General features: G+C 43.1%; 1 protein-coding gene across 1 annotated transcript in view; it reads left to right on the top strand.

Annotated features, from left to right (window-relative positions):
* Window positions 1–20,409, top strand: part of ube2h (ubiquitin-conjugating enzyme E2H (UBC8 homolog, yeast)) — a 110,398-nt gene that overhangs the window by 70,728 nt on the left and 19,261 nt on the right. Inside the window, exon 3 of the mRNA XM_068005195.1 lies at window positions 6,357–6,431. Within this exon, the coding sequence (XP_067861296.1) occupies window positions 6,357–6,431 (75 nt within the window). The remainder of the gene's footprint in view (window positions 1–6,356; window positions 6,432–20,409) is intronic.

The following is a 20,409-nucleotide window of genomic DNA, read 5'->3' as shown; positions in this document are numbered from 1 at the left end:
GTTATCAAGGGCAAAAAACCCCAATAGGTGGTAAATGTAGGAAGAGCAGCATTGAGAGTTCCAGCACACGGTCTTCTCCTTTAATTGTCCTCGGAATTAATAAAGTTAGCCAAATACTTGTATTCTGAGTGCAGTGTCACTCGTCGGATGTTGCAGATTGCACTGATGAGCTGAGAGGCCTTTGACTGTTTTGTTCCCATTGGAACAAAGATTCATTGTTGTTGTAGACTTTAGAAGGATCTGTTCTATGAATTTGCCTCAGATCATTTTACTTTGCAACAAGATTCTTGTCAGTAGTTAACACTTTGATGTGCCAGTGCTGGAATTTGGCTTTGGTACATGGTGGTGTTGATTGGACTTTGATCTCCTGGCACCTGTCTGCCTTTTGGTATCCCTCTCTCTGGCTACTGGATACTTGACTACAAAAGTATGTTTAAGATCCAATCCATCCACATCAATATTGGTAATCACTGTAGGAAATACAATGCAGATACTTCATCTGTGGAACCACACTCAGTGTTTTGCAGACTGAATTTGGCACTGACTGCTCGTGTTTTTTTTTGTTTAACATTTAATTTGCTTTTTTCTCTTACCCCCTTCCCCAAATTAATCAGCCATTATTCCCTGACTTATTTGACCTGTCCCCAGGCAGTTATCTTGATGGGCAAGAATACCTGTGGGTTACCTCTCCCCTCCTGCTCTTTTCACTCCTACTGGTGCTTCTTCACGTCAGATTTAAGGAGACTGGTGTCCGTGATTCTGCTGTTGAATTTACACCAGATCCAGCTCCCTTATCTGGGGGAATAGAATTGTAGAGACTCCTTGCCATGGATCTGTAATTTTGCCACTGGGATAAGGGAGCTGAATTTAGTGATGTAAATGCCAAGAACCAGCCTGTGGATACCAGTCCCCTGAAATCTAACCTAAATGAGCATGAGTATAAAAACAGAGATGTGTACATGCACAGGTTGCTAGAATTGACTATCTCTGATGGCTAGACAAAAAAGGAAAAAGTCCAGATGTGAACCAGATGGCCTTGTTTACAGCTCTGCACTGTGTGGTATGGTAATAGTAACAGGAGACTGCATTTTAACCTTGGAGACTAATGTTGTAAAATTGTCTATCCATCTTAAATTTAGTGAAGCTAAATAGGCCTTCTGTATGCACTTAAAATTGTAATGTTGAGCTCTGACTAAATGCAAAAGTGAACAAATTCTTGACTCTCCCTCTGAGGCTCAGTGAGTTTAACCAGTGTGTAGTTGAATCATATGGACCAGAAAAGTACCAATTTGTAATGAGTTGCCTGATCCCAGCCAAAACAGTAGTCAGAGCACAGTTGTATTCTGTGCCTTGGGTAATGGAGAAAAAACCTGCCAGAGTTCCTCTCCCCGATTGGTTTCCAGTGACCCATGCTGGAAATGAGTGAGGACAGGATCTGACTTGGCTGCAATTGCCCCTCTTTTTTCCGCCCCCTCCCCCACCTTCAGTAACTTGCTCACACGTGAATAATGGCCACTGGATGCAGTACTACAGAGCATCCAAAGCTCGTAAAATCATACGAGGCACTGTCCAGAAGGAAGGGAACAAGATTGGTGGGAATTTTAACAAGGATTGGTGGATTCTGATTGGCCCCTTGGATTCAGTGAAGAATTAGATACATGGTTACTTTTTTTTTCTTTTCCTCATTCTCCTTCACATACATATAGATACATGGTAATTTGAGGTCAGCACATTTACTTGCAGTGAACATTTTGAGCCTGTTAAAGATTACGCTCCGCCATGTAATCTTTTCTGTACGCTGTGTATATAGTAGCAACTGGAAAACCTTCTTGAATGCGATAAGACTGCTGGCATACATGCTTCGTTCAACTTTGTCAATGCAGCAAGCACCACAAATGGTTGAGGCACCCAACTCTAAGTAAAAGATCTTCCAAGTGAGAGACCTGCTACCTCATTGAGCATTTAAAAAAAGTAGCTGGTGTTTGTTGGTCAGCTGCTGTTACTTGGCTCTAGTTTCCTTCCAACATTTTACTCGAGGATAAGGGGGGGGGTCAAAATGTGGAGGGAAGTACTTTTCTGAAGTGATTCTTCTGCAGTCTTCTAGTGGAAATATGCATTGAGCTGTGTAGTTTGGTTTTAATTTACTTGTATGGAGAAGCCACATTCACAGTGGGCAGTTGATCAAGAAAGCCAAGCATTATTTCCATGAAACAGAGCAAGGTTCTGCTGTTGGAATTGAATGGGCTTCTCAGTGAGCATTGCCTCCTAAAGGTCAGAATAAGACTGGCCCAAGGCGCACTGTGGCTTGTTATTTAAACCAGCCTTTAATGAATCTGCATTATACCTATTCATCCTCCACACACAAATGAAGTAGTCATCTAAATTAGGAGAAGGGGAATAATGTTCCGTTGAAGATTTTTATTCTTATAGTAGCCCTATAATATCCCCCAGCCTGTGCTAACGAAGTCTTTCTGGATTATACCTCAGTTCTTTTTCTCCTGTTGGAAGAAGTTCTGCTTGATAGAAAGTTCAGCTATATTGTCTTTTCTTTCCCACAGATTTTAGTTTTTTTTTAGTAAGTTATTTAAACTCAGAGCAATTTTCTTTGCCTTTCCTGTGTTACAGCCTAAAGATTGATGAATTCGGAAACTTATTTAGTTTTCCATCTTAAACATCTTCATTGAGATTGTGGTTCAGTGGTGATGTTGGAGGAGTAGCCCCACCTGTGTTGGGTTTATTCCTTAGTCCAGGCAGACGTGACATCATTTTCCAGGCGATCAATTTCATCATGGGATCTTGTTACATCTTAGGCCTTTCTGTCGAAGTCTTGTTGGACTCTGCGAATAGGTGACAATTAAGTATGCCATTCCAGTGTGGCTGTGCCTTTCAGTTCTCCAGAGATGGGATGATGCCAGCTTGCTCTGTGTGGAAGGAGTAATTTATGGAATGTTGCTGAATGGCTATAGCGCTGAAGACCTCTGCTCTTGAACTAGCTAAGCTGTTCCAGTACAGATATAACATTGGCATCTAGCTGACAATATGGAAAATTGTCCATGTATGTTCTGTCCACAAAAAGTAGGACAAATCCAACCTGGCCAATTTCTGTCCCATTGGCCTACTCCCAATCATCAGCAAAGTGATGGAAGGAGTTGTCAGCAGTGCTGTCAAGCACCACTTACTCACCAATAGCCTGCCCACCGATGCTCAGTTTGGGTTCTGCTGGCACCGCTCTGCTTCAAATGTCATTAAAGCCTTGGTCCAAACATGGACACAAGCTGAATTCGAGGTGAGGAGAGAGTGACGGCCCTTGACATCAAGGCAGCATTTGACCGAATGTGGCACCAAGGAGCCCTAGTAAAACTGAAGTCAATGGAGGATCAGGTGGAAAACTCTTCAGTGGCTTGAGTTATACCTGGTTGTGATTGTTGGAAGCCAATCATCTCAGCTCAGGGCAGTGTCCTAGGTCCAACTATCTTCCGCTGCTTCATCAATGACCTTCCCTCCATCAGAAGGTCATAAGTAGGGCTATTCGTTTGCACAATATTCAGCTCCATTCGCGGTTCCTCAGATAATGAAACAGTCCATACTCGCATGCAGCAAGACCTCAACAACATCTAGGTTTGGGCTGATATGTGGCGCAGATATTATTTGCCACTTAAGTGCCAGGCAAGGACCATCTCCAACAAGAGAGAGTATAATCACCTCCCCTTAACATTCAAAAGCATTACCATTGCCGAGTCCCCCACCATCAACATCCTGGGGGTCACCATTGACCAGAAACTGAACTGGACCAGCCACATAAATGCTGTCGCTACAAGAGCAGGTCAGAGGCTGGGTATTCTCTGGCGAGTGACTCACCACCTGACTCCCCAAGGCGCCTCTGCCACCCCCAAGGTGCAAGTCAGGAGTGTGATGGAATACTCTCCACTTGTCTGGGTGGGTGCAGCTCCAACAACACTTGAATCTTGACACTATCCAAGACAAAGCTGTCCGTTTGATCAGAACCCCATCCATTGGCTTAAACATCCACTTCTTCCATCACCGGCTGCGGTGTGTATTATCTACAGGATGCACTACAGCAACTTGCCACAGCTTCAGCAGCACCTACAAAGACTAAGGCAGCAGGTGCATGGCAACACCATAACCTCCAAGTCACATAGCATCCCACCTTGGACATATATCATCGTTCCTTCATAGTCGCTGGGTCAAAATCCTGGAACTCCCTACCTAACAGCACTGTTAGAGCACCTTCATCACACTGACTGCAATGTTTCAAGAAGGCAGCTCATCACCACCACCTTAAGGGCAATAAATACTAGCTTTGTCAACGAGACTCATATCCCGAGTGAATAAATGGGGAAAAAATAATGTTCCTTTTTCTGCCTGTCTCAAATTAAATTTATTCATGTTTTTAAATTAGCATACAGGAGGAGGGGGCAGGTTGACTGATCCTGGTTTTCTAGCTTGACTGAACTTTGAGAGCTCTCTATTCCTTTCTCCCCCCATTGTCCTCTGATTTCTTTTCTCCCCGTAGTTGTATAGTGGGATATTGACTCTTTACAAATTTGGGTTTTCTTTGAGGGGTTTTCTGTCTCATCTTGTAGCTATTGCTGTGGAATTCAAGAATTCTAAAAATAACTTGGAGGAGAAGAGAAGACATCCTCAGTCAAGATGTGCATTGACTGGGCAACGTTTTTCCGATCTAAGTACTAATTTGACCATCTTGTCAATTGATGCTGGAGAGCTGGGTTTAAAACTTGCACATCTTGCCACAAGTCTCTCTCAGCAGTAGTCCTCCCTCAACAGTAATTGAATTGTCTTTTAAAGTTTTAAACAAACGGTAGGTTTTTGGTGTTGCAGACTAACTGATCCTTACAGGCGGAGAAGGTAAAGCCAGTCACCATGGACCATCTTTGCACCTACCGTAGGTTGACCGGAAAGTCATTGACAGGCCTGGGAACAGCTCCTGTTTGGTTACCAAGCATGGTATTGGAGGAACGAAGAGGGATTGGGGTGGAAAATGAACTTGTACAAGATCCTGTTTAAACCATTAAATTAAATCAAATTGGCATACGTCATTTAGGAGCTTTAGTTTTCTGTCCAAATTTGAATTCATATAATCATAGATTACAGCACGGAAGGAGGCTATTCGGCCCAGCGAGTCGGTGCCGGCTCTATGCAAGAGCAATCCAGCTAGTCCCACTCGTCCACCCTATCCCTGTAACCCTGCAATTTTTTTCCTTTCAAGTACTTATCCAGTTCCCTTTTGAAGGCCATGATTGAATCTGCCTCAACCACCCCCTCTGGCAGTGCATTCCAGATCCTAACCACTCGCGGTGTGAAAAAGCTTTTCCTCATGTCACCTTTGGTTCTTTTGCCAATCACCTTAAATCTGTGTCCTCTGGTTCTTGACCCTTCTGCCAATGGAAACGGTTTCTCTCTTATCTACTCTGTCGAGACCCTTTGTGATTTTGAATACCTCTTCTCAACCTTCTCTGTTCCAGGGAGAACAACCCCAGCTTCTCCAGTCTATTCATGTAACTAAAGCCCCTCATTCCTGGAATCATTCTAGTAAATCTCTTCTGCACTCTCTCTAAAGCCTTCACACCTTTCCTGAAGTGTGGTGACCTGAATTGGACACAATACTCCATTTGTGGCTGAACCAGTGTTTTATAAAGGTTCACCATGACTTCCTTGCTTTTGTACTCTATGCCTCTATAAAGCCCAGGGTCCCTTATGCTTTTTTAACCACTTTCTCAACCTGCCCTACCACCTTCAACGATTTGTGCACATATACCCCCCAGATCTCTGTTCCTGTATCCCTTTTAGAATTGTGCCCTTCAATTTATATTGCCTATCCTCATTCTTCCATCACTTTGCATTTTTCTGAGTTAAATTTCATCTGCCACGTGTCTGCCCATGCCCCCAGCCTGTCTATATCCTCTTGAAATCTATCACTATCCTCCGCACTGCTCACTACACTTCCAAGTTTTGTCATCTGCAAGTTTTGAAATTGTGCCCTGTCCATCCAAGTCATTAATATATATCAAGAAAAGCAGTGGTTCTAGTACCGACCCCTGGGGAAAACCACTGTACGCCTCCCTCCAGTCCGAAAAAGAACCGTTCACCAATCTTTGTTTCCTGTTACTTAGCCAATTCTGTATCCGTGCTGCTACTGCCCCTTTTATTCCATGGGCTTCAGTCTTGATGACAAGCCTATTATGCAGCACATTATCAAATGCCTTTTGAAAGTGTTGATCATCCTGAGTGTGTTTCTGAGAGAAATTATTTGAGAGTCGATTGTGTATCAACCTGCCTGTCTGAATGCCACTGAATTGTTTTTTTTCTTTGTTTAGCTCCCTATGAAGGTGGTGTATGGAAAGTTAGAGTGGACCTACCAGACAAATACCCATTCAAATCTCCTTCCATAGGTAGGTACTTGCATATCAGCAATGTCCTTTGTGTCTATGTGTCCAAATGACTGATGACCTCCAACTTGTGGAACAATGGCATTAGGGGAGTACAAGGATTCCCGTGATGGCTTAATGTTTATCCAGCGAGTAGCTAAGCCATGCAGACTGGGAACGTTCCTAGTCTGGTCTTTACTGAGTAAACTGCTCTTAGCCGGGTGGCAGAAGGTTGCTGTATTGGCCTTGCCACCTTGGATTGGGGAGGGGAATATTGACTAAAGCTCTTTCTCCTGACTGCTCTAAAACAATCTCTGCTGGTAGTGCATGTATGTGAACGCCAGGTGAGGACAGGATGGCGATCAGCTGTGATGCCCTATGATTAAATAGCCAGCTAGCGCTTGACTCTCGAGCTCTCATTGTTAACGGCCACGTAGTAGAGGGTGACTGCGACTCTGAACCACAGGTTCCACACCTTCGGAGAAGAGAAAATTAGTGAGAAAAGAGGAACAACAATGTGCCAATCTTGACTAAATATAAAATAAAAGCAGAATATGCTGAAAGTGCACAACGGGTCAATCAGCATCTGTAAATAGAAAAAATTGGGTTAATGTTTCAGGTATTGGCGAGTTAATCCATCTTCCCCTTTGTAGATGCTGATGACCCTGTTGTGTATTTCCAGAATGATCTGCTTTTATTTGACCGTTTAATGTTGCTTCTGGTTGCAAACCTTACCAGAATTAGTAGTAACATACTATGTTGCTGTCAAATTTTACAGAGTAAGTTAACCCTTACTGTTTTCTGTTTGCAAAACAGCACTGGAGCCACTTATTCAAAATATCTGGAGTGAGACGTGTTAGTGCTTTGTTTGTGAAGTGGAGCCACTTCATATCTTTTGAATTAAGTTGTGAATTTACTGCAGTGTTTGAACTTGCATTAAATGGCAAGAGGTAAAGCACCAGCTGTCTCCAGATATGCATCTATTTTTTTCCTTCCTTCTAGTTCTCCACCTTCCTCCCTTTCCCCATAAAATAAAGTGGCCATGCACTGAGATCAACTCTTGAGTGAAATCTTGGTGCCTTTAAATTACTGTAGTGCTGTCGACTTCTGGTATATGACTTTTGCTCAAACTTCAATACTACGAAAGTTAAATCTACTGCAGCAGAGGTCGTTATTCCTGGGTTTCACGATTTATCACCGGTTCTTCCACGTGCATCTAGTGAGTGTACTGTGCTGATTCAGCATGCCGGTGTGTTGTCATGGTGGAGTATGATGACCTGGATCAGCTCAGCCCTGCATCCTGATTTTTGAAGGAGGACTATACTGTTCTGTGCCTTCACTCTTCAACTGCACCAGCAAGAGAGCAGAGGTGCACAGCGCAGTATAAACATGAGATAGTGATGCACAGAGGTAGATTTGGCACGCACTCCTGAAACATGAAGCAAGTATAAAAGCGCCCCTCTTAGCAGGAGTGGATGTGCTTTTGTATTGATACTATTTTGGTGAGGTTTCCAAGGAGGGTTCGCCATTGCAGTACTCCCTCCTATGCTTAACTGAGATTAATAAGTCCATTTTGTGTCGTCTTCAAGGATGAAATTAACAGATGGTTAGCCGTATAAAAATTCTGCAGAATTTAGATTTTGGAACTCTCCAAATGTTTGTGTTGACTTTTGCTTGCAATTGTGATGCAGTAATTGGGAAAAACCGTGTTTTCAACTAACGCAGAAAGTGCGCTCCTGTGACATCCTAATTCCTATTTGTGTTAAGACTTGTTTAGGGCTCATGGGATTGGGGGTAATATATTGGCATGGATTGAGGATTGGTTAATGGACAGAAAACAGTAGGAATAAATGGGTCATTTTCAGGCTGGCAGGTTGTAACTAGTGGGGTGCCGCAGGGATCGGTGCTTGGGCCTCAGCTATTTACAATCTATATTAATGACTTGGATGAAGGAACAGTGTTTGATGTATCCATGTTTGCTGCACCACAAAGCTAGGTGGGAAAGTAAGCTGTGAAGAGGACGCAAGGAGGCTGCAAATGGATATCAACAGGTTGAGTGTGGGCAAGAAAGTGGCAAATGGAGTACAATGTGGGGGAAATGTGAGGTTATTCACTTTGTTAGGAAAAAGAGAAATATTTTTTTAAATGGTGAGAAACTATTAAATGTTGGTGTTCAGAGGGATTTGGTGCCCTTATACACAAAGCACAAAGTTAACATGCAGGTACAGAAGGCAAATGGTACGTTGGCCTTTATTGTAAGGGGGTTGGAGTACAAGAGTAAGAAAATCTTGCTGCAATTGTACAGGGCTTTGATGAGACCACACCTGGAGAACTGTGTGCAGTTTTGGTCTCCTTACCTAAGGAAGAATGTACTAGCCTTAAAGGGGGTGCAACGAAGGTTCACTAGATTGATTGTTGGGATGAGAGGGTTGACCAGTGAGAGGTGATCTCATTGAAATGTATAAGATTCTAAGAGGGCTAGATGCTGCGGATGTTTCCCCTGTTGGAGTCTAGAATTAGGGGACATAGTCTTAGGATAAGGGGACTTAAGAGGACTGAGCTGAGGAGGAATTTCTTCAGCGTGTCATGAATATTTGGAATTCTCTACCCCAGAGGGCTGTGGATGCTCAGTCGTGAGTATATTTAAGACTGAGATCGATAGATTCTTGGACGATATGGGGATCGGGTGGGAAAGTGGAGTTGAGGTCTAAGATCAGCCATGATCTTATTGAATGACAGAGCAGACTTGCGGGGCCAAATGGCCTACTCCTGCTCCTATTCCCTGTGTTCTTATGTTATGCAAATTTTCCTTTATTGTGTCACGAATCCTAGGTCAAAAGTCAAGGTTTGAAGTACAAGGCACCACCAAGGCTGAAAAGAGTGGGAGAAAATAAGATAATTCAAGGAATAGTAGTTGATTGATGCCAAGGTTGTGTTTTTAAAAACCTGTAGATTGTAGAAGGAAGGGAAAACAAAGGGAGATAAAGGAGTTCTACAGTGTTGAGATCATGGAAAAAACTTGGGAGACAGTGCAGTGTGTCTTGATTTCCACTCAGAGAGTTCAGGGTGGAAGACCATGCAGGACAGTGTTTGAAGCTTGAGAGAAACAAGAATGAAGAAAGGATTGACTTGGCTGTGGTGCCCCCCACAGTCATAGCTTGCCACTCTGATTGTCTAGCATCAGCTCATTCCAGATCAAGTCCTAAGCGAAATCATGGTAAATTATGATAATACAGTTGGTGCCTTTTTAAATTACAGCATTACTGGCAATACCTGCGCCTCTAGCCAAACTGTTCCAGTACAGCTACAACACTGGCAACCTGACAATGTGGAAAATTGCCCAGGTATGTCCTGTCCACAAAAAGCAGGACAAATCCAATCTGACCAGTTACCACCCCATCAGCCCACTCTCAATCATCAGCAAAGTGATGGAAGGTGTCGTCGACAGTGCTATCTATCCACTTATTAACCAATAACCTCACCGATGCTCAGTTTGAGTTCCGCAGGACCACTTGGCTCCAGACCTCATTACAGCCTTGGTCCAAACATGGACAAAAGAGCTGAATTCCAGAGGTGAGGTGAGTGACTGCCCTTGACATCAAGGCAGCATTTGACCAAGTGTGGCACCAAGGAGCCCTAGTAAAATTGAAGTCAATGGGAATCGGGGGGAAAACTCTCCAGTGGCTGGAGTCATACCTAGCACAAAGGAAGATGGTAGTGGTTGTTGGAGGCCAGTCATCTCAGCCCAAGGACATTGCTGCAGGAGTTCCTCAGGCATTGTCTGAGGCCCAACCATCTTCAGCTGCTTCATCAATGACCTTCCCTCCATCATAAGGTCAGAAATGGGGATGTTCGTTGATGATTGCAGTGTGTTCAGTTCCATTCGCAACCCCTCAGATAATGCAGCAATCCATGCACGAATGCAGCAAGACCTGGACAACATCCAGGCTTGGGCTGATAAGTGGCAAGTAACATTCACGCCAGCCAAGTGCCACGCAATGACCATCTCCAACAAGAGAGAGTCTAACCACCTCCCCTTGACATTCAACGGCATTATCATTGCCGAATCCCCTACCATCAACATCCTGGGGGTCACCATTGACCAGAAACTTAACTGGACCAGCCATATAAATACTGTGGCTACAAGAGCAGATCAGAGGCTGGGTATTCTGCGGTGAGTGACTCACCTTCTGACTCCCCAAAGCCTTTCCACCATCTACAAGGCACAAGTCAGGAGTGTGATGGAATACTCTCCACTTGCCTGGATGAGTGCAGCTCCAACAACACTAGAAGCTCGACACCATCCAGGATAAAGCAGCCCGCTTGATTGGCACCCCATCCACCACCCTAAACATTCACTCCCTTCACCGGCACGCTGTGGCTGCAGTGTGTACCATACACAGGATGCACTGCAGCAACTCGCCAAGGTTTCTTCGACAGCACCTCCCAAACCCGCGACCTCTACCACCTAGAAGGACAAGGGCACCATCCTGACTTGGAAATATATCGCCGTTCCTTCATCGTCGCTGGGTCAAAATACTGGAACTCCCTTCCTAACAGCACTGTGAGAAAACCTTCACACGGACTGCAGCGGTTCAAGAAGGTGGCTCACCACCACCTTCTCAAGGGCAATTAGGGATGGGCAACAAATGCTGGCCTTGCCAGCGATGCCCAAATCCCATGAAGGAATAAAAAAAAAACCTGTTTGACCATCTCTCACACTCATTTTATGCAGTGGATCTTGATGTCTCTGGAAGCATCTGCACTTCCCGTCAGTAACCAAAGAACACAGATTTAAGGTAATTGGCAAAGAACCAGAGGGAAAATGAGAACTTTTTTTACAAAGCGCGTTATGATCTGGAATGCACTGCCTGAAAGGGTGGTGGAAGCAGATTCAGTAGTAACTTTCAAAAGGGAATTGGATAAATTCTTAAAGGAAAAAATTACAACGCTATGGGGAAAGAGCAGGGGACTGGGACTCTTTGGATAGCTCATATCAAAACAGGCACAGGCATGATGGGCTGAAGGCCTCCCTCTGTGCTGTGTGATACTCTGTTTATTACACGGCTGTCTCTCAAAGCAACATTATTGTATGTTTGGGAGTGTCATCAAGTGAGAGTGCTGAGCTAAAAGGTCTCTCTTTATGCTGACTTTTCTTGCCTTTGTCCTCTGAAGGCAATTTTAAATATGAACAGGGTGCCAGTGAAATGATTACTTTATGAATCATTTGAATCATTCTAGCTTAAACATGTAAAGCATTCCAGAGAACAAAACAGTGGCAGGAAGTTCCCTTGCCTTTAAAAGGAAATCTTCCATTTTCTAAAAGAGGAACCTTTTTATGCAGTCGAGCAGTGAATTCAGGCAAAACTGATTCTAATTGTGTTTTAGTTAAACGGGCCTTCAATTCAGTGAAGTTTTCACATCCCTGGGTGGCCCAATTGCTAAACAGGAGTATGTAATTGAACCAAACCAAGGTCCCAGGTTTGACTTTGGTCTGTTGTAAGAGTGCTACTACGATCTAGTAATCTCAGCTGATGGTGTGCATTGTGTGAGGGTCGGCTCGGGTGTGATGCCCCCCCACGGTAAAATAGGCTGTTGACTCACTGTTTAGACTCCTAAATGAAGACTGGCCACATGGAAGGGGTGAAGGAGAGAGGATAATGTTTTCGAATCTGTACCCTAGCAAGAGTCTCTGCACTGGGGGTGGGGCATGGAGAAAGGAAATTAAACCACAATGATGAAAAGACTTTTCCTGCAATCTCTTCCGTTTATGTAAGAATGTTCCACTTATCACAGCAGGTTGTACTAATGTACTTCAGCCACCTGGCTGCTATGACTTTTTTTTCCTACTGAGAGTGGTCATGGCAGAACTTTACACTGCAGCATTTTTCTCACTAAGTAATAAAATTGATGTAATTGTGGGCTGGCACTTGAAAAGGAACTATCTGCAGTGACTAAAATGACAAGCTGGGGGTCCTAAATTTGGAAGCACTGTGCTATGAAAAGGTGAATCACAATGATCAAAGTAATAAAATATTTAGTTGCTCTTTTTAAATAGAGGGAAACTTTATTTGCACTTATCAGTGAAGCAAAGTATTTTCCTGCTTAACTATTGCTACAACTTGTATTTAAATAGCACCGTATACATAGAACATCGCAGGCATTTGAGACACGTGAGGGAAACATGGACACTGAGGCAAAGGAGAAATTAGGAGGAGTGACCAAAAACTTGGTCAGAGGTGGATTTTAAGGATGGTCTTTAAAGAGGAGAGGGAGATGGCGGGGTTTAGGGAGTGAAATCCAAAATGTGGAGCCTAAGTATGGTTGGGTGAGGGGGTTGCACAAAAGGCTGGGGTCAGAGGAATGGAGAGTGAAGTGCTGTGCTTTGTAGGGCTGGAGAGTAGGTTAGAGATAAAAAAGGGTGAGGCCATGGAGGGATTTAAACACAAGGATAAGAATTTGCATCAACAGGAGAAGCCTAATGTAACTCTAATCAGTTATTGGGCCTGCTTTATTGCTAATAATTATTTATTATCTTATGTTAGATTTCTTATCCTGGTTTTATATAGACTTTGATGCAAGTTCAGATTCTTCGACATGTACCAGTGTCTGCCATCGAGGGTTATTCTGCCTTTAAAATTCATTTGCTGCTAGGCTGTAGCTGGAGCTCGTAGTAAAGAGAGTGCAGTGCATGAGCAGCCAGTGCTGCAAGCATGTCTGGCTATGGCAGTGTTCCAGAGGCACCTCTGGCCTGTGTCCAGCTTCTGTGTTAATAACCTTTCTCTCTGTGCGTTACAGGAGGGGAAGGACTATAGTCATTTTGATGTTTTTTGATCTGCCTCTAAGTAACCAGTAGGGTTAAAATCCGCCCCCACCCCCCCCCCCCCCCCCCCCCAAAAAAAAAGTACTCCACGCAATTTTAATCTAATGTTCAGAAAATGCTATCCCTGCAAATAACTAAGGCTGCTTTAACAGTCTATACTATGGACTTTGCCAGTACAGAGCACCACTAGCAACATGTCCATACCCACTATTTGCCAATTCTGAGACGGCCCAATTTTTGTTCAAACAGGCAGTGTTTGATAATGCTGCGGAAACTGGTTGGGAGGAGTTCCTGAATGTGTGCGTGGGAGAGAGCTGAACTGTTATTAGCGATAGAGTCACTTGTGTAATTTAATTCAGCTCTTTCACGTTGTCAGAGTCAGCCGGTTCTTTCAAGCCAGCTCCACTAATGAGGTTGCAGCACCAACTGCTTAATATTTTTGAAAAGTAGATATTTTAACTTTGTTTTAAATAAAAATGGATATTGTGGGCAACTCGTTCTTTAATGTAATTTTTAAATACAACTTTTATCTTTTTGTGTTCAAAGTGAGGGATGTTGGTGCTAACAATGCAACATTTTCTGATCAAGCACTTCTAGGTCAGGTTCGACGCAGAGTAAAGCTCCCCCTATGCTCTGCCTCACCCCATCCTCGAGAGAACTCCTTACTGCCTCAATGTGACATTTCAGTTTCCCACACCAGCCAATCCTTTGATGCCTCTGAAATTGAGATTACCACTTAATGAAAGAATTTGCATTTATAAAGTGTCTCCCCATATCTCAAACTGCTTGAAGTGCTTCGTATATAGTTAATTACTTTGAAGTGTCGACATTGCTCTGTAGATGAACGTGGCAGCCATTTTGTGCACAGCAAAGTCCCATAACCAGCAATGAGATAAATGAGCAGTTAATCTGAGTTTGGTGGTTGTGGGAGAAATGTTGACCTGAAGGATTCCCTGCTATTCAGATAATGGGATTGGATTTTTTAACATCCACCGGAACAGGCAGATGGGGCTTTAGTTTAATGTTTCATCTGAAGGTCAGCACCTCCTACAATGCAGCACTCCCTCAGTACTTCACACAAGTCTCATCTTAGATTATGTGATCAAATCCTAGAGTGAATTTGAGCCCTCAACCTGACTGTGTATTACTAACTGAACCAGACAGTTCTAAAATAGGGGCAGGTGGGTGCTGTGAGCTCATGTCCACTTGAAATTGGGTTGAGGCTATGCACAAGCTGCTGTTGCTGACAACCTGCAGGCAGAGGAGACTTGCATCCCATTATTCTGGGCTGGATTTGAAGAGATCCTGGGGGTAAGTATCTAACCCATTACACTACTTAATTACCCAGTGAACTTTTGAATACGAAGGGTAGACTGATTCTGGATATATTTTAATTGCAATGTACCTTCCAATAGAATTAAAAGTAACATTTTGGGTTATGTGGTGATGGAGGATCTTTACTCCACTTTGCTCAAGAAACTGAGCTGCATGTTTATTTGTAATAGTTTGATTTCCTAATAGGAATTTGAGATTAGATCTTATGTCCAAGTTTATATTAAAAAAAAAATTACCTTTTTAACTTTGGAGCAGTGTTGGTTTTGGGAGCTCTTGTTTTTCTGCAGTTGCCAAAGGTACTTCAAGATAAAAGCTTTAGTTCTTTTTGTAAACCACACAGTGGTTCCAGTAAACTTGGCAAGTTCCAGAAATTTGATCAAGATTCTAGGGCAAGGTGGATTTAATTGCACAAGTCAGAAGTAGTTAAGCTTCTGCTAACGTAGCTACGTGCAATAGAATCCTGATGGATCAAATCAATATATTGACATTTGGACCTGGTCACAATCTCCAGTATAAAATTGTATTGAATTTTGATTCAATGTTATTGAATGATGGAGCAGCACTGAGACCTGATATTTCTTATGCCATCGAGGCCATCAGATTCCAGCAAAACAACCCCACTGGCTTAGAAAGGAGTAGCATTGGCTGCTTCCACTCCCAGCCTCCTTGCTTGGTCTTGGTTTTCAATTCTTGTTCATCCTATGCACACTTCAAACAGCCAAAAGTTGAGCAAGCCTCCCTCTGTTGCTTTCTTTACATAGAGATGTTACCTAGGTAGTTAAATTGCTGTACTGAGATCAACTATGTTCCCTCAATGCAGAGGGAATTTGGTGCATACTGTTGCTGAGACGCTGGCTAGAACAGAACCTCATTTTTCTTCAGACTAGTTTTTAGTTCTTGGCGGGAAATGCATAATGTTTGCTGATAGTCTTGAAGGTCTCCTAAAGGATTCCTATTCTCCATTGTGCTTCTCAATGAGGGAACACAGTTGGGTTCACTGTAGCGCATGTATCTCTAGATAGAGTTTCATGACTGAGGAAGTACTGCACAGCTTTAGGTTGTTAAGAAATGCATTTTGGTTAATAGGGCCTCAAGACTGCTGGCTTCTTTAATTTTAGCTTTTGCTTGTGGTTAGCATAAATTGCCCAGCTTTCCTGCTGTCCTGAACCGGATGTACACTCCTCCTTTGATCTGACGCTATGGCAGAGCAGAAGAGGCCAAATAGAATGTGCTCAGAGTCATCCTTGTGTGGCAATCTCTCATCTCAACATGCAGTCATGTAGCTGTCAAGTCACATTGTGAAAGCTCCTGACAAGTTTATCAATCATCACCTGCTTCGTGTAAGATGCCTATGTCAGGTTGAGGGAGACCATGAACAGGTTTTTGGTCTTACATTTTCTTGAATTGGTCTTGCAGTCCACAGTACTTCACTTGGATCGAAAACGGCACTGGGCCTCAGGAAGAACGTTGTTTGTGATGTTCGGGTGGCTCGGAGTGATCCTCGTAACAGACAGGAGCGAGATGTCACAGTACTTTTGACAGTGAGGGCGTTTAACCCTTATCTTTGTATAACAGACTCATCCTTGAACTGTAGAGGAAGCATCTTTCCATCCCAGAACAGTTGGAAGATTCTGAAGAGGTGTTTTTCAGTGGTTAGACCACCATGTTGTATTTCAGCTGGAATGGCATTGGAGCTTGGTGACTTGCCATTACATAGAATGTACAATACAGAAACAGGCCATTTGGCCCAACAGATCCATGCCAGTGTTTATGCTCCACATGAGCCTCCTCCCACCTTATTTCATCTCACCCTATCAGCCTATCCTTCTATTCCTTTCTCCTTCATCTACTTATAGAAACATAGAAAATAGGAGCAGGAGTAGGCCATTCGGTCCTTCGAGCCTGCTCCGCCATTCAATGTGATCATGGTTGATCCTCCATCTCCATACCATATTCCTGCTCTCTTCCCATACCCCTTAATGCCATATTTGTCTAGAAATCTATCAAGCTCCTTAAATATATTGTGACTTGGCCTCCACAGCCTTGTGTGGTAGAGAATTCCACTGCTTCACTACCCTTTGAGTGAAGAAATTTCTCCTTATCTCAGTCCTAAATGTTCTACCCCATATCCTGAGACTGTGACCCCTCGTTCTGGACCCCCCAGCCATGGGAAACATCCTCCCTGCATCCAGTGTGTCTAGCCCTTTCAGAATTTTATGTTTCAATGAGATCCCCTCTCATTCTTCTAAACTCGAGTGAACACAGGCCGAGTCGACCCAATCTCTCCTCATACGACAGTCCTGCAATCCCAGGAATCAGTCTGGTGAACCTTCGCTGCACTCCCTCCATGGCAAGTATGTCCTTAGGTAAGGAGACCAAAACTGCGCACACAACTCCAGGTGTGGTCTCACCAAGGCCCTGTATAACTGCAGTAAGACATCCTTGCTCCTGTACTCGCATCCTCTTGCAATGAAGGCCAACATACCATTTGCCTTCCTAACTGCTAGCTTCCCCTTAAATACATCCATGCCTCAACCACTTCATGTGGTAGCAAGTTCCACATGCTAACCACACTCTGGGTAAAGAAGTTTCTATTGAATTCCTTATTGGATTTATTAGTGACTATCTTATATTTATGACCTTTGTGTATTTCATCGCGAGTGATGGGTTCAAAGGATTTTATTCTTTGTTGTGGATACATGCATTGCTGAGGGTCTGTTGAGCTCATAAAATACTTGACCCAAAATTCCAGTAATTTGTGCTTCTTAGACTGAATGGTGTGCATTAAGTTACACTATCATGGAATTTTCAGTTTTACTGGTTTGGGTACAAAGGAATCTCCTCCACTTTCTTTTCCTGCCAGGAATTTAATTTCTTTAGTGTGCAATTTGTTTTGGTCAGGTAGTATTCTTTTTTAGTAGTGAGGTTTCTGTTACTTTTTCAGCAGAGGTGAGCATTACTTTTCCCATCAAGAATCCCTGTTTATCAAACCAGTCCTGGTGATGACAACTGGCGGTGTAGCCTATGGTTTTAACTAAGGTTTAATAGCTAGTCTCTGAACTTTGTTCCCTCAGCTTCCACTTGAGAAGTTATTTAGTCTTTCTGTCACTGCCTTCGAGTTCTTGAAACAAAGTAGTCACAGTTTAACGGTATCTGAATTCACCTTTCTAGTGCTCCTTACTTCTGGCGTTTGAGGCTCTTACTCTGGGTCTGCTGTGATGTAGCATGAGTTTTAAGCAGAATCTGTAAAGCCAGACATTGGATAAACTGAGCAGATCTACTCAGTGCAGATCATTCCATTAAAACAGGTTAGCACCCTATTTGCTATTTGTAAATGAAGTGTTGGTAGCATTCGGGGTAAAGGCTAGGCTGTGCTGTGAGTGGGATTTTGTATGTGTTGGGTTGAGTCTTACAAGGTACTATTGTGCCCTGTATTGGATAATTCCTTCCTTATCCTTTTAACAGATTTGAAAAGCTAGAGACAGTAATATGTCTGACAATTAACTTCATTTATTATTGTTTCAAAACATTCATCTTAAAACTTCATACACAACAATACATGTTAGCCCTACGTCTAAAACTTAAGTGTGGAGAAGTTGGCTGGAATTGTGAGTGTTGCTTACCTAAGCCTGTTTGCGTTACCTCGTCTTGAAGGCAGTCAAAGTTCGTACTGAGTGAAACTTTGTATCTCTTTTTGTACCATTTTCTTTCACTGTCGAGTTCTTGCTGGATTCAACTTTACTGAGTGTTTTATGACCCATAGATCATTGAACAGATTGCTGGCCTATTATTTGGATTTGGGTGTCCTTGTACACGAATCACAAAGTTAACGTGCAGGTACAGCAAACAATTAGGAAGACAAATGTTAGCCTTTATCGCAAGGGGGTTGGAATATAAGACTAAGGAGGTCTTGCTGCAATTATACAGGGCTCTGGTGCAACCACATCTGGAGTATTGTGTACAGCTTTGGTCTCCTTACCTAAGGAAGGATATAGGATATACTTGCCTTAGAGCAGGTGCAATGACAGTTCACTAGATTGATTCCTGGGATGAGAGGGTTGTCCTATGAGGAGAGATTGTGTAGGCTGGGCCTATATTCTCTAGCGTTTAGAAGAATGAGAGGTAGTACATAGAATATGTACTACCTCTCTATTCCTTTCTCCCTCATGCATTTATCTAGCTTCCCCTTAAATGCATCTGTGCTAGTCACCTCAACTACTCCTTGTGGTAGTGCCTTCCATAATCTTACCACTCTGGGTAAAGAGGTTTCTCCTGAATTCTCTATTAAATTTGTTAATGACTATCTTATATTTATGGCCCCTAGTTTTAGTCTCTCCCACAAGTGGAAACATCTTCTCTATGCCTACCCTATCAAACCGTTTCATAATCTTAAAGACCTCTATCAGGTCACCCCTCAGCCTTCTCTCCAGAGAAAAGAGCCCCAGCCTTTTCAATCTTTCCTGATAGGCATAACCTTTCAGTTCTAGTATCATCCTTGTAAATTATTTTTGCACCCTCTCCAGTGTCTCTAAGATGATCTCATTGCAACATATAAAATTCTTAAAGGGCTTGATAGGGTAGATGCTGAGAGGCTGTTTCCTCTGGCGGGAGAGTCTAGAGCTAGGGAGCATAGTCTCAAGATAAGGGGCCGGCCATTTAGGACCGAGGAGGAAAAATTTCTTAACTCGGGTTGTGAATCTTTGGAATTCTCTACCCCAGAGGGCTGTGGATGCTGAGTCATTGAGTATATTCGAGACTGAGATCGATAGATTTTTGTACGCTAAGGGAATCGAGGGATATGGAGATAGGGCAGGAAAGTGGAGTTGAAGTCAAAGATCTTATTGAATGGCAGAGCAGGCTCGAGGGGTCGTATGGCCGACTCCTGTTCCTATTTCTTATGTTCTTGTGTTCTTATTTTGGCAGGGGGGCTTATGTCCTGTTACATTGTATGTTTGCTTCCTATCTTTGCTCTTCCCGAATAATAGCCTTTTTCTACTAGCCTTTGACATCTTCTCTCTTGCAATCTCTATTCAAATTTTATTTGCTAACCCTCCTATGAAGCGCCTTGGGACAGTTTACAAAGTTAAAGGCACTATGTTAATGCAAGTTGTTATTTATACTGCAGTAATTTTCTTGTCCTTTTACACTCCCCCTGCTGTGGGGGAGAAAACCTGCCTTTTTTTAAAAGCCTATGTGTTTTAACCTAACAACCATTTTAGCTCTGTCATATTAATGCCAACTAGCTTATTTATTTAATAATCTATATGTGCCTAACCTTACAGGGTACAATGTACTCGGCCCTGAAATTCTTGTTTCTCCAATGTTATCAGCACCATTGTGATTAAGAGATAGAATTTGCGGGCACACAGTTTAAACCAATTCTGACTACAGTAGCTGTTCTGACTTTGTTCTGAATTAGAATAATGTAAAAACATAATCTATGTTCTTCCACCCTCTCCATTCACAGAGCAGACTGACCTTAACATGACTGCACTGCTGACTGTTAAAAAGTATAGATGTTTGGAGCGGTGGTGCAACACGTTTATCATGGAGTCTGATTCCTCATCTGGAAAGATCTTTCTTTAACAGGTCTGTCGGGGAAGACAACAGCTTGAGACAATGGGCTTCTCTGAACAAGGAGTAAACCACCTGTTAGTATTGGAGACGTGGACTAAAGCTACCTGCTGTATGTCGGGGAATGGGGTGTTTTGAGGTGGGGGCCGGTGGGTTGTCTTTCCAGGTGAGGAATCAGACTCCATAATAAGTGTTGCGCCACCGCTCCAGCCATCTATACTTTCCAACAGACAGCAGTGCAGTCATGTTGAGGTCAGTCTGCTCTGTGGG

This window comes from Heptranchias perlo, chromosome 24 (genome assembly GCF_035084215.1).
Source record: "Heptranchias perlo isolate sHepPer1 chromosome 24, sHepPer1.hap1, whole genome shotgun sequence".
NCBI classification, from domain to species: Eukaryota; Metazoa; Chordata; class Chondrichthyes; order Hexanchiformes; family Hexanchidae; genus Heptranchias; species Heptranchias perlo.
This window is presented reverse-complemented; position numbering and strand designations above follow the sequence as displayed.